Source organism: Centruroides vittatus, unplaced genomic scaffold (assembly GCF_030686945.1).
Source record: "Centruroides vittatus isolate TY-2023 unplaced genomic scaffold, ASM3068694v2 contig_4, whole genome shotgun sequence".
NCBI lineage: Eukaryota > Metazoa > Arthropoda > Arachnida > Scorpiones > Buthidae > Centruroides > Centruroides vittatus.
Genome location: NW_027122214.1, coordinates 525,426 through 541,107, shown reverse-complemented (window position 1 = coordinate 541,107; position 15,682 = coordinate 525,426). Strand labels below are relative to the sequence as shown.

Sequence of the window (15,682 nt, the reverse complement as noted above, 5' to 3'; positions counted from 1 at the left end):
AAGATACATCCACAACATTCATTGCGTTCACTCATTCGAGACAATTCTGATGACGAAATTCAAAACCTTAGAAAATAACAGGAAATGAAAATTTATAGTTAATGGTTTTTACAAGGAAAAAAAATAATATCCGATTATTTTCAATTATTTTTAGACCTATATTAACGTCCTATTGATAAATGTCAAATACGTCATAGAGCTTATTTCTATTCAAAAATACGTCACGTTTCTTCGTACTTTTTTTTCGATTTGCGGTTAAATTACTTTAAATTTCCCTACCAATTTAAGCTTCTAGAAATTCCAAATAAGATAAAACCTTTTATTAATCTTTCTCTACAAAGAAACCTCACTGAACAATCAAGTTACACGTAAATTATAAAAATAAAAGAATTTCGGTTTTCCTTTAAAGTGACTTAAAATAATGTTCCGATTAATAATTTTTAATGAAAATGATATAAAATAATCAGCAATTGTTTTATTTCATCTTCATTTTTTGTTCTTTAGGCAAAACTTTTAAAACTTCTAGCTTGACTTTTTTATCTGGATGGCTTTTAGAGAGAAGACTTCTACATCCCTCTCATCGACTTCATCGTAATGCTTCAGCACTTCTTTTCTTCTGTTGTTAGAGGGCTCGAAACCGGGAATAAACTCCACATCTTCATGAAGATCAATTCCCTCTTGCTTCGAGTTCTATCTCTCTGATTATTCCTAAACGATCCTCTATTACTTTGGCTGTATTTGGTTTCTTCATATTCATCATCGTCGTCGTCGTCGTCATCATCATCTTTAGGGAATACGATTGTTTCGTGACTCGAGTCCGGAAGAAAACCGACTTTTCTGTTTGTGTTTCTATCTTCTGAGACAATCTTCCTATCTTCGATTTTCGTTCCTGAAATTATTCTTGGAGAATCTCGTTGAGGAAATCGACTTTGGGGGAATGTTCTAGCTGTGACTGGATAGGGTCTTGCATGGATTCTAGGAGGATTATTTTGGTTTTTCGGAATTTTTGATTCGTCTTCATTTCTACGAGATGATCCAATTGCCGATCTATCTTCCTTTCGGATATTATCTTCAAACTGTGTAACGCCATAACTTCTGTTAGTTGATATAGGTCTCACAGTTGCTCTGTTATTCGTATTCGAACCTCCACTAGGGTGGTAATTGGTAGGATTAGTTCTGGAATTACGTGAAGTAGCTTCCTTTCTCCCTTCTTCGCTTTGGATTGGTGGCTTGATGTTACTTCTTCCATTTTCAAATCTCGAATCTTTCGTAAAGTTCTGATTATCCACTAAAATTTTATCATCATTTCTGTCAGATTTGGGAATATAATCTTCTCTAATTTCTGGATTTGTCCTTATATTTCTCTCTGTAGGCCTACTTGTTGTCAGCCTGGTTCCTCGGATAGCTGTTGAATCTCTTCCACTTTTTGGAACTTCATCTACTCTCTTAGGCTGATAATTTCTGAAAGAATCTTCCCTTATATCGTGACCCTGTACACCACTACTCTGGTCTCTCGGCGCAGTTCCTTTCGGGCGTGATTGTGAAAAAGTTTCTCTACTCGCATGCACTGGATTATCATCTCTTCTAGTACCCGTACTAGGATATGCATCCTTTCTTATGTTTCTACTATCGCTTCTATCATTAGGTCTACGTTCTTCGGGAGGCTTTTGAATCATAGTAAGCACGGGACCTCTTTCACTACTTGTTACTTCGATTCTCCTCTCGACATCAATTCTTGAATTTGGGTCTTTTCTTTCATTATCTCTTCTAACATCGCCGATTTCTGGTGGCTCCCAACGAATTTTATCTTCTCCTTCTTTGTCGTCTTCATCTCGCCCGATATCTCCTTTCGCGTAATCAGGGTTAAACTGTTTACCTTCTTCGAAATCAGATTTATCACAATTGCACTGTTTATTGACTCCAGTCTCTAATGGTGGTTCAGTCGGATATGTTCCAGCCCAACGTCTCTGACTTGCAACAGATGATAACAGAATTAAAACCTAAAATTAAACAATGTAATGCTATTAAATAACTTTCGCTAAACATTAATTCTTATAACTTCCTATAATTCATTTAAATAATTCCATAACTTCCTATAATTCATTTAAATAAAAAATAAACCAATCTGTTAAAAGTACGATTATTATAGGTAGCAACATGTGGTTCAACCAGTTCTAAATTCCAAGTAAAAAAATCTATTTTAAGTCTAATAATTTCCATTTAGTCAATAAATCAGCTCGTTTTACTTTATTATTCCAATATCTAAATTAATATTTATATCAATTTTAAATATAAAATACTATTACAATATGTACTGTAATCTACATTCAAGTAAAAATACTTTATGTAGAATAATTTAGTAGTTAAATTAATATTTATGTTAACGTATAGCCTATAGAACTCAAAAATCTCTTTCGAAATTCAGAAATCTTACAAATATTTAAATATACATATATTTTTTAAATCTACCAGCACTAAATAGCCTTTATAACTCAAGGTTATCTTCCTTAAATGTCGTTGTTAAAACTAATATAACGACAGCACTATCAATGATGATAAAGGAATATATATATATGAACTTACCACTGTTAATGCAAACATGATGAAGTTACATTTCTTTGTTAAATTTATCATGACACAAGTTAGAAATTTAATCTGACTGAATATAGTTTTGTTCTACTGAAAAATGGAGACAACATTCAGTCGTCCTTTGCTGCATTGTGTCAAGGACATTAACAAAGTATACAGCAAAAGGTGCACCTGACCTCTTCAGCTCACTGTACTTGCTTACTTGATTACTTGATTTCGATTTCAGGAAAAGTTCGTGATAAAAGATTTCTTAGTAGAATGATATACAACTATATTAATAAAAATTCAAAACAATGTGGATAACATATATACAATAAAATAACATCCAGATATTACTTAAAATACTGAAATTTTTATTCCTATTGTTAGCACATATCAATGACATTTTTCCTTTATATTTGTATTTAAAACAACACTAATTAAAAAAAAATTTAAGCAAAACCTTGAGTGATTCATATTTCTTATACGTTTTGTAATATTTTACATAATTATGTAGTTTATATAGTTTTTACAGAATATTTACTATAACATACAAAAGCTCTTTGGGCTATATATTCTTATTTATTCGAAACTTTTCACAAAAAAGGCCATTCTCATTAATAATATGTACACAATAAAGTTTTCATAATTTTATGAATAGCTGACAAACTTGTATAAAAGGCATTTTTCTATGCTACCTGAAAAACATGTTTCATCAGAAATCAATTTTAAAATGTGAATCAAAATGCATACTTTTGTATTGAATAGTAAAATATAGATTTAAAAAGTATTTTAAAATCTTATGATTTATAATAGGAACAACTATTTAAAACATATAAGATATATAAAATCAAATCTCCAACTAGTACTTTAAAAATTCCATTAACTCTGAAATATTGAAATAATCAATATATATGAATGTAAATAAGAAAAATGTTAAATATTGCTACACACAATGCACCATTGCAACATCAGGGCTAGAAACAAAAGATAATTCATGTAAAGAATTAATTTAAGTAATAAATTATCCTTTGACAATTCCTAGAAGATAGAACCAGGAAGGTTTTTTAATGATGTAACAAAATGATGTAACAGGGATTATTAAAATTAATTTAAAAGTTCTGCAATATTAGAAAAGTTAAGATAAATAATTTACTTAAATTGATAAAATTCTGAAGTGAATATTTATCTTTGTATATAAATACTGTACTGTACATAATAATATGACAAAAAAAAAAGATAAATGTTACTTTAAGAGTTACATTTATCATCATATACATAAGATTTTATTTTTATTTCGGTAAAAGTATATAAAAATGAATGGCTAATGCTTTAAAGATTATAAATATATATATATATTTTTTCTGTATTACACCTGATATCTTTAACAGAACTTTCAGACTGTTTAAGGAAAAACAATCTGTTTACTCTCTTTTATGATTTATAAATAATTCTTATAGGATCTGTATCAAGAAATAAATGTTGATCATTTAAATTTTTGATTGTTTATATGTTGATTTATTTAAATGTTCTTAAAAAATGATCATTTGGATGAATACATGTTCTAGTCTAAAATTTCTGACTTGCAGAATATATTGTAAACAGAGTTGAATTCAATAAGTTAATCTTATTTAATTCCTGTTTAAAATTTTCAATACCAGAGTTTGATAAAATACCATTGATTTTTGGCAATTCATTCTTTCATTGAATGTAATCCCTTCCCAAACCATTAAACAATTATTTCCATCTAGTCCTACTCTCTAATATTATGGGAGTAATAGATTCCAATTTTCTTCCTACTACAGCAAATCAAGTATTATTTTTAAAAGATAGAATATAGAGTCTTTGGAAATGTTTCACTAATTTTATATTTCATTATTACATAAATAACTCCATGCTAAATAAGTTCTCTGAATTGATGATGCCCTGTAATGTGTGGATAGGTCACCATATTAGGTTAAGCATAGAAGTCTCTAATGAATTCTTTGAATCATGATTATTCTTGACACAATGCACTCTATAATACGAGAGGGACTAAAAAGCATCAAATTTTCAAGTTCTGTCTACACTGGAATAATATATGTATTAAGAATGTGCAAATAAAAGATTATATGTTAAATAACAATAAAAAATAGAAATAGCCAATGTTATTCAGTACAATAAATTTATTGCCCAGAGGTATTACAATGGCTCTGATTCTTGCATCAAATTCCAAATTTTGTTCACTTTCAATGTAAAATTCAAGTGCTTGATAGCAACTCTTGATATGTCTGTAAAATATAACATGGTAACATAAAGAACGTATTTACTTACGATCAACAACATAACTGTATGTGGTGGAATAATCGGTTATTATAAAGGTAACAATGCTTACCAAGAAGTCACTCCTTTAATTAAATTTCTTACAATTACTGGTAATTGGAATCAATTTTGAATATGACGACAGTTCATCAAATAAAAGTTTTGAGACATTTAAAGGGTTTTTCGCTTCCTTTATTGAAACGTAACATAAACTGAATCAATGTTGTGCAATATGAAAACAAATCATTGTGCAAATGCAAGTTGTCAATGCATATCAGCAGAATATGTGTGTGCTATTTTCAATCATTTTATGAGTATTTTTATTGTTGTAAATTTTTCTATCTGAGAGGGATTTCTGGATATGAATCCTTCTTAGATGACTTTGCACTAATCTACCGTATATTTCAACTTGATTTCTCCGTAATTCAGAAACGATAGAAATAAACATTTATGATCTCAATTGACATTAACTTGTTCCAATTCTGCAATTGCTCTCAACTACATCAAAAGATTGAGAGGATGTCTGAGATATTTTTAAGTTTTTAAAAATATGCCTAACTCTCAATTTGCATGGAATCAACCTACAAGGTAGATTAATTCCATGTGAAATCAAAATTGTGTAAGTCAAGACTAACATTTATATGAAATGGAAGGACAGGTTCTATTTTTTAATTAATCAATCATCAACATAAAATAAATGAAAACAAAATTTTACTCTACTCTTGAAGAGAAACACTTCTCCTTTTCTTTTTCATTGAAAATATAACATCATTTCTGATATTAAATTCTTCAATCCCAATTTTTTCTAATTAGTTTACTAAAGACAATGATCACGTCTCAAAATCTATTATCAAAGCCTGTTTTTTTTATTTCTGTTTAATTTTTAAAAATTTACTGATACTGAGCTTTAGTATATATAGAGTAAAATTGTGACAAATTACAAAATGGAGAATTCCATCCTTTGAAAACATGCAAGTTCAAAGTAGCAGTGACAGAATTGTAATTTTATGATAGTAAGAATAGACTTAAACATTAATTTATCAATGAAAATATAGGTGTATTTCAGGTTACAACCATCTCATGATAAACTGCAGATATGACCATCATATATTTCTACCCTACCAAGATCCAACAGCTATCCCCCCAATATGATGTTTTGTTTAAGTGTTGCCAACTGTCCGGTTTTGCATTGTGCGTACAGGCCAAAGACCAAAAGTGTCTGGGTTTAAGAAAATTAAAAATGATTATTGATGACTTGCCAATGATATCTCTGATCATCAGTTATAAAATCAGCAACAGTCTGATAATTTAATTAACAAGTCATTTATAACAACATTCCAGGGTAGGGGTCCAGATATTGAGCCTTGGGGACAGCCCTTATTTAGGGAGCAGGTTTTTTAACAAAGCCCAATTTAAGCTCAGCTCTTCAGTCTTTTACGAAATCATTGAGCAATTAGAAAAGATCAGAATTACCAAAGTACCACAAAATAAGTTTTAAAATTGAGGACCACCACATATTGTCTAAATGCATCTTTGACATTTAGAAATATTAACAAAGACGTCAAACTCTTCTTTCCTTGCTGTAGAGTATTACATAATTTAACAAGGGCATCCTCTGTGAAATGCTGGGGCATAAAACAATATTGTCATTGCCCAAAAACTTTCCATACAGTGAAACTTTCTTTAAATAAATAAAAAATGTATGGGAAATGACAATTGATGATACAACTATAATTTGATAGAATGCATTACATATATAACCTATAACCTGTACTTAATTTTTTTAAAAATATTAAAGAATATTTTAAAATACTGTGTTATACTGAAATTCTAATGTGTAAAACAAAATTTTATGGCATTTTTCCAACTATATTAAACTAAAGTTGTACATTTTGAATATCATGTAAATTTAGGTTTAGGAGTACTACAAAAGAGATGATTAATACACAAATTTAATTTATCCAAAATTATATATAAAAACAATTTTACTTTTTACTATTATATTGTTGTTAATGGAAATTTAACAATTACTTTTGTCATATTTTAGGTTTTAATATGCCAATATAATTAAATGCATTTTACTATTACATTTTATCTTTTTTTTATTTTTTAAAAATTGTGAATGCAATATTAAATAAAGCTTGTTCCTTGTTAAAAGAAAATTCTAGTCTATAGTTTTTAATTACCATATTTTCCGGCATATAAGACAACCCCCAACTTTTGAGAAGATTTTCCTGGGTTAAATATAAAATAGAACTGTCAGTCACACTAAAGTTTATCCCCATATCTATTTAACTTCTATCTACTTGACCTGAACAACTGTTTTACGGATGAAGACGACGGAATTTACATTGACAACACTTGTATTCATTCATTATCCTACGCAGATGACAGTCATTATTGCTCCATCTGCAGTTGCTCTTAGACGTAAAATTCTACAAATAACTGAATACTTAAATAAGCTAAAGGTTAAAATTAATCCCAATAAATCTGAGGTCATGATTTTTAGAAATGGGAGCAGACTGTCTAAAAAAGTCATGTCTTTCTACATTAATGACGAAAAAATAAATATTGTCAACAAAAAGAAATTTTTAGGCCTCATATGGACTTTTAATTTGTCATTCGAGAGACACTATAAATACATTGTTGCTAAATCTAGAAATATTTTGAATAATTTGATAATTTTATTTTCTAAAGCAAAGATAAGAAATAACAACTCATTTCAAACTGTTCAATTCCATAGTGCTAAATGCCTTGCTGTATGCTGCTCCTATTTGGAGTCTTAATAAATTTAATAATCTAGAAAAACTTCAAAATATATTCATTCGTAAGCTATATCAATTAGAACTCAACACGCCAGGGAGCGTTCTTCGCTTGGAATTTAACAGATATAAGATAAACACGATCTTGTTTAAAGCCTGCATTAAATGGATACAAGAAATAATTAATACAGAGGACTTGTCTACAAAGCTTGTATTGTCATTACATAATAGATCTAAGAAGTTAAATACAAATTGGAATTGGATTACTCAACTGTCTTATATACTTAATGAATACAGTTTTTCCATTGAACTAGTTTTCAACTATCTCAGAAATAATAATCAACAAATTATTTCATAGAGTTATAGAATATTCTATAGTTCAAGACACTGATGATGTTCGTAATAGAAGCAACAAGTTTTATTATGACTACCTCTTCAACTATCCGTTTATTAATAACTATATTTTTTCGAACCTAACTTTTCAAGTTAAAAAATTTTTCACCCAGATCACACTTAATCAAAGAGGACTAATTTTAGAAGGTAAATATATAGAATATGCCCATTCCATTTGCCCAAACTGCAAAAACCTGATATCAAAAATTCATTTATTTTACGAGTATGACTTGGATAAAGATCAAGACTCAGAAACCACTGGAGATCAAAATGTCAAAGTGATGAAAGCTATATAAGTTTAATCAGGCTACCATTGACAAAATTTTTTATTTCTATAATGGCGTTAGAAGACTTCTGAATGTAAAGTCTCAAACATCATAAGCTATTTCATAAATTGTAAAGAGGCTTGTTCCTTTGTAAATGTATGTCTGATTTCTATCTTCTGTTAAATGTTATTTACCCCCTTGTAACAGGCGACTGCCTATTACGATAATATATTAAATAGAATTATTAGAATTAGAATCAAAGTTTATAAAAAGTAATAATCTTTTTAAATGATTTTAACTTGCTTTGAATCATGTCCTAGAATCTTGCAGTTCTCCCTATCCCAAAAACTGAATAAGCATAATCAAAAGTAGAATTTAATCACGATGTGTGTGTAAATGCACTGCAATGAGACTCCCATGCAAATCTTGAAAATCATGACCAATAAAATTTTTTAAAATATTTTTAAATATATTAAAATTATTTCTAAAAATAGAAAATATCAAAAATACTTTGGATTGATAAAATTTCAGAATTACATTTTAGTGTAAGGATATAAATATTTAATACATAATACAGAAATCAAAGTTTATTTAAATACATTTTTATACAAAACAAAAATGCTAGTTTTGATTTTTTTTTACATTTTATCATTTTGAAATATAATTAAAAATATATAAAAATGAATAACTTATACATTTTACAATTTTAAACACAATACATTAGATATACCAAGTAACCAAAAATCAATAATTTCAAAAGGTTTAATGTTAACTAAATAAATATTCCTTTCATTTTGAAACACACTTACAGCATTTCATTCAACATTTCTTAGAAGAAAATAGAATTTATTTAGAAGAATATAAGCTTTAAATTTTCACATTTGTATACATTTTTAAAATGGATACTTATCATGCTTATAAACATGACTTTTTATTACATAGAAAATGCACACAATAAAACATGTCTTTTACTATATTGATACCTTTGAGACACGTTATTCTGATGTCGAAATGTCATTAAAAGTGAAAAATGCTGTTTTATGAAATTAAAAAAGTATGTTTCGTTATATTGTGGATATAATGCTTATACTAGATCTCATTAATTTAATGTCTCAGAATACGACAGTTAAAATTATAATTTTTTTAATGAATTTCTATTCTTTACAATATTAGTAATACATCTTTAATTCATCGATATATTTATTTCTTGATATAAACTAAATCCAGCAACACGTATACTAGATTTTAACATTTTTCTTTTGTTTTTCTGATTAATTTGAAACTACAATGCATCAATGATTCGGTAACAAAACCAAAAAAATTAAATTGACAAAATTTCTATAAAATTTTTCAGTCATAAAAAATGAATGATGTATAAATAAATTTACAAAATATAAAATCCATTTTTTTAAAACTTTTCATATTATATAAAGATTTGCTGTTACCATATTTGCATGCATGTAAGAATATATATATATGTAATTAATTAATTTTGAGAAATGCAAGGCAAACGAAAAAGCTTTATACCATTGTTTGCGTCATTATGTAACTAACTGAATGCAATAATTTGGGAATTTCATCAATATTACGTACCTTAAGTAGATATAAAAAAAAATCTCTTGATCAGAACATCAATATTAGATTAATTAGTAAGTAGATTCCCATTTTTGTAACCTTACTGATTCCTAGAAAACTGTCTTTTAGTGAACCATCTTAAATTGAATTATAGGAACTCTTATTTCCATAGATCCAGTGTGATAAATTGAGATTCCATTTCTAAATTATAAAATACTACATTAAGATAATTTTAAAAAAGGCACTTAAATATGATATCTGTAAATTTTTTCTTATAATTTGTTAAATCAGTCATAAAAACATTTATGTACTGGAGATAACTGATTTACCACTTAAAAAGTGTACAATAGAGATCTACTATATAAAAGAAAATATTGAGACCAGTATACTCATTTAAAAACAATAAGAGAATATAATAAAAATATGTTCAAGAAATAAATGTGAGATAAAGAAATCATTTAAATTCTAGTTTAGTTTTAATACAGTGATTGAGATGTAGAAAGAAAGAAATCTTTTATAGAGTAGGAACCTAAACATAAAATTTTACAGTAAAGTAAATATCTTCAGATCAATATAAGAATTATTAAGAATACTCAAACACACTTAATGTAAATATTTATATATATCAAGAATAGTTCTAATCGAAAATGAAAGTTACTGACAAACAATTCTGATTATTTTAAATATATTTTTAATATAATGTGAATATAAGGCTATTAGAAATAAAATAATTTAATTGTCAGATGTATTGTAATCAAAGAGACTTAATACATGGAATTTTGTCAAGACTGATGCACACTGGCTGCTATAATATAAATTATAGTGTTATAATGCTACAAAAAGCCCTGCACAGAAATTATAGCATTATAAATAGCAGCTATATAGCTAGTATAGCACTCTACACACTATATGCGGTGTGCAGGGCTTCATTTGTTTAATGCTACCTAGAGTTTGCTATATATATAGTACTATATATTATAGTGGTCAGTGTGTGTCAGCCTTTATCTGAGTTCAAGTTCTATGAATCAAAAAAGAAAGAATCCTCAAAAACAATGAACCATAAAACTCAATATTCTTAGAAAAGACTAAAAATTGATTTACATAACAATTTTACAAGTTATTTTTAGCAATTAATAAGTACTACTTTAATAATCAAAATCTAAATCAGGGATGGACAACCTGTAGCCCTCGGGCCGCATGCGGCCTGCAGTAATATTTTTTGCGGCCCGCATGGCATAAAATATGAATAAATATATCAATTTCCCAGATAATGATATATTCAACAAAAATTCAAACGTTATTTTCTACAACTTATATTTGTGAATAGTTTTTTCGCAATGAATTTAGTAAAAATTAAAACAAGAAACCGGCTAACAGACACATCAAAATTAATTTAAAACTAGCGGTGACTAATATTTAACCAAATATTTCCGATATATTACGTTTAGATCAGTGCCAGAAGCTATATTAAGTATACCTATGCTAATTTATAATTATATATGAATAAAGAATTGTGATTTACCGACAGTTCCCCCCTCTTTTCTCTGTGTGCGGCCCACATCAGTTCAAAAGTTTTGAAATGCGGCCCTTACGTAGAAAAAGGTTGCCCATCCCTGATCTAAATAATGGTTTATAAGCCAATTTAGATTTTTATTTGATCTCAAATATAATGCAAACTAAGGATAAGTTAATTAATTAAAGTAAAATAAATTGGGAATTTAATACTAATGGTAATTTAAAAAGCATCTTTTAATGACTAATTCTATGTACTAAATTGTAATTATTGCAGGGAAGATTAAGTGAAAAATAATAAAGATATTAATTTACTTTTTGTTTACTTCACTTCTATTAATAAATTGAAATTTTAAAAATTAGTTTCAAACACTTACTATAATCCCCCCATTAAATTACAGTTAGTTTGATGAATATTGAAATTGAATTAAAAATACAGAATTTTGATATTTTTAAAACTGATTAAAGCAAAGCATACAATTCTAAAAGTTATTAAATGATCTTAATTGGCTTTGAACATCATTATATTGATGTACAGTACATCAGAAGATAAAATTATTATGTTTTGAATTATACATTCTTATTCACAAAAATATTAATGGAAGTAGATTTAATTTTATATATATATATATAAACACTCTTCTTATATATGTATGTATATAATTATATGAAGTTAAACTTAATATAAGTTATAATATTTAAATTATATTTAAATATATAACTAAATATAAAAAATTATATTTAAATATAAAAATTTCCAAGCTGCTTCTCTATCAAAATTATAGACAATGTACAAACTATAATTCGTATTTCAAATAACTTTTATACATATGTAAAATCATACTAGAAAGGAAAAAAATCTAACAAACTAAATTATTCTCTCTTTACCATTTTCTTAAGTTTTTGTAAAGACTTTTAAAACTTTTCATATAAAACTTTTCTTTGCATTATATCATAAATTATAACAAATTGCATTGTGCCAGTTGCATCTACATAATTTTAGTAATTTAAAAAAATGTTTTCAATACTATATATGAAATTTCTAGAATTTTTACACATTTAATTCTCACATTTGACTAATAATTCATGTGTTATATAAGATCATAAGCTAAAAAAACCTTGCCATATAATTTTGTCTATTTATAGCAAAATTTTTTAAATTTATTATATATCTTTATAAAAACAAATTTCAGCAGAGCCCAATTAATTAAAGTCTGTTTAACCACAGTTCTACATTATCCAATATACACTATGATAGAATACTTTCTCAGAAAACACAATTCCATTCATTTTGTAAATCTTGGCCAATGAAGCATTGTATTTGATAGGTTCTAAATGTTTAGAAAAATTTAAAGAAATTTTAATTGTATTTGTCTACATTTGCTTCAATAAATACAGTTGTAAATAAAATTACAGTAAAAAGTTTTTATTATATTATCAAAAATCATTATATTCAATAAATAGATATAATAATGTATATAATATACTGTTTTTAGGTTATATCTAAATAAGATTTATTTAATAATTTACCAAATTCTGTTGTCCAAATTTTTTGACTATCTGAGATACTCTCAAATTTACATTACCTTAGATAATTGGGACTCTACTACATATTAATAATGTATTTTATATTTCAGTATAGTATAAAAATTTGAATTATTGTTATTCATATCTTATTCTGATTAATCTAAATACCAATTGTCCAAGTACACTGGTGTGCAAAACTTAAATAATGATCTAATTTTTAAGCAGACAGCCATGAAATTGTAGAAAAGGGCTTGTTGCGATCAGTACAATGAACACCCATTTTGGTAGAAAGGTGATTCATATGCAGAAAGAAGACATCACAGGCAATGTGAAGACATGCAAAATGCAAGCAGTCAGCAGGTACAAGACTACATGCATTTTGCAAGACTACAATAACAAGAAGGCTTTGATTCCATACTGTATGCATTCTATTCATTTTTGCACTAGTATGCTTTCTTCATCCATTAAGTACAAAATACTGCCTCTGTATTCTGAATTTCATGTCTCCCAGGCAATGTTCCCTCTAATTTTTTTTGTAGATGAGCAGAACATATACTTCTCTGAGCAAAAAAAATTTTTGCTGAGCAGCTTCTGAGCAAAAAATTTTTCTGAGCACACATTTATGAAATCTTATTTTTTCCTATAAAAATTAAAATAATTAATTATAAAGTAGAGATTAAAATTCATTTTAAAATATACTCAATACAAAATATTATCTTTTATCAATGATTTAATGCATTTAATCGAAATATACGTAGCAATAATCATGTTGCAGACAGAGTGAGAAATAAGTAAACAACAATTCAAATCAGTGTGCATGCTCGCCTGCGCAGCACAAATTCTCGTGCGCGGCAATAATTTGAGCAGTGTGTGACCGCGCAGCCACACAGCTTAGAGGGAACATTGCTCCCAGGTGATTTCTTGAAGAATTATGGAAAAAAAACAAATTGTTGCTTAAGTTTTGCACACCAGTGTATATATATCTATTTTGCATTTCATGGAGATCATTATCTTGTGATGTTTTCCTTGAATATAACGGTAATTTTTTAAATGTTTTCAACTGACAAATATAACAAATGGTGACATTTATTAAAATTTATCTCTATACTATTAGTGTGTTTATTATTAACTTTAATTAGTTTAATTGAAACTGTTATGCATATACAATATACACAAAGCTAAGTTAATTGATGATTCCAATCTGGAAATTTTCACAATTCATATGATTGTGGTAATTTTAATTGAATACTAAATAAGAATGATTTACTGGACTCTTTTTGTAAGGGCTTCTCATTTTGTATATTATAATAATCACATTCAAGATTACTCCCTATCATTTTGAATTTGAAATAACAGATCATCATCATGATGTAAAATGCCCTTGGATTAATCTTTTCCTATGATAAAAATTTGCATTTTCATCAAGTAACAAAAAGAAGTTAGCAAGATAACATCTTATCTGTCACATTTAAAACATTCAGTAATGGTATACAATGAATATGTCATATATAACTTTAGGAAACTTTGTTTATTTTTATATACATTAGACTATTTTATATATTATTATTTGAGTATTCAATGGCTTTTTTTTATTAATATTCTATAATTTTTTGTTCTTATATAGTTGTAAAAATAAACTATTTAATCTTCTAATGTTTCTGTACATTTTTATATGATGGTATGATTATCACATCAGATGATATTATATAAAATTCACTAAAACACTAAAATATAATTCCAAATATATAGCTGAATATATTGTAAACATTACCTTACATGCAAACAAATATGGTATATCATTTTGTTCCTTACTTGTTATAATTAAATTTATATATATATATATTATTTTTCCTGATATGTTTAATAAATTTTGGAACAGAGAGTTAAGTATATTTGATACTTTTCATTTCTTCAGTCATCTGTTGATTTTCCTGAAAGTCATTATAGCATTCTAACCTATCAACAATAATAATTTCTAATATTTCACGGAAAAATATATGTAATGATATATACATTTCTTTTAATCAGGAGTTCACATTTATATATTGTATGTATGTATGTATATATATATTATATTATATTCATTTATCAAGCATAATTTCAAATAGATAAAATTTTTAATATCTTCACATATATCACAAACTATAATTTAAAACAGTTAGGATATTTCTATTCCTAGTATATAACAAAAATACATTTTATATTGTTGAATACTGTAATTCTGCTGCAAATATAAAAACAAAAACAAAATAATTCAGCAGTAACTCTTTAAGGCACAAATTATTTCAAAATTTCAATAAAAGTTTCCAGGAAGAAGCACTTCATAAATATTTTGTAATTGGTAAGTAGATAATAAGTAATTATCTACTTATAAATTTTTCTTAATGTAGTTAAAATTCAAAAATTTTTTATTACAAATTTGTTAAAACTTACTCATTATCATATCAGCTTGTCATTTTTAGTATTTACTATGTTCTCTTCTGAAAAATAACTATTTATTTTAATAATTCTTATAAAAAAAAATAACAAAAAAATGCAAATTCAATATATTATAATAATGAATTATCAAGTAAAAATATGTTATTTTTAATGGAATGTCAAATAGACTTGTCTATTTTAAGTTTGTGGTTTGTTACATAACATAACATCATTTCTATATACAAGACAGAGTAAATTAACAATTTTCATTGATTAAAACTATTATTTAACATTAATTTTTGTACACATTAAATGTAATATTCTAAAAATTACAAAGCAGGTAATGAAAAACAGTTTTTA

At 26.7% G+C, this 15,682-nt stretch overlaps 1 protein-coding gene across 1 annotated transcript; it reads right to left on the bottom strand.

The window, feature by feature from the left end:
• Positions 1–305: 305 nt before the first annotated feature.
• On the bottom strand, positions 306–2,878 carry LOC136976231 (uncharacterized). Its single transcript, XM_067271454.1, has 2 exons — positions 2,584–2,878; positions 306–2,000 (listed from the first exon to the last, which is right to left on the bottom strand). Exons 1-2 carry the CDS (start codon positions 2,632–2,634, stop codon positions 600–602), a joined length of 1,452 nt encoding a protein of 483 aa, XP_067127555.1. The 5' UTR covers positions 2,635–2,878; the 3' UTR covers positions 306–599.
• Positions 2,879–15,682: the final 12,804 nt, after the last annotated feature.

What these genes read in the sequence shown, in the direction of transcription:
- LOC136976231 (XM_067271454.1), bottom strand. Translation starts at nt 2,634, where the DNA reads ATGATAAATTTAACAAAGAAATGTAACTTCATCATGTTTGCATTAACA. An exon ending in TCATGTTTGCATTAACAGTG is followed by an intron (nt 2,001 to 2,583) that starts GTAAGTTCATAT and finishes GTTTAATTTTAG; the next exon opens with GTTTTAATTCTGTTATCATC.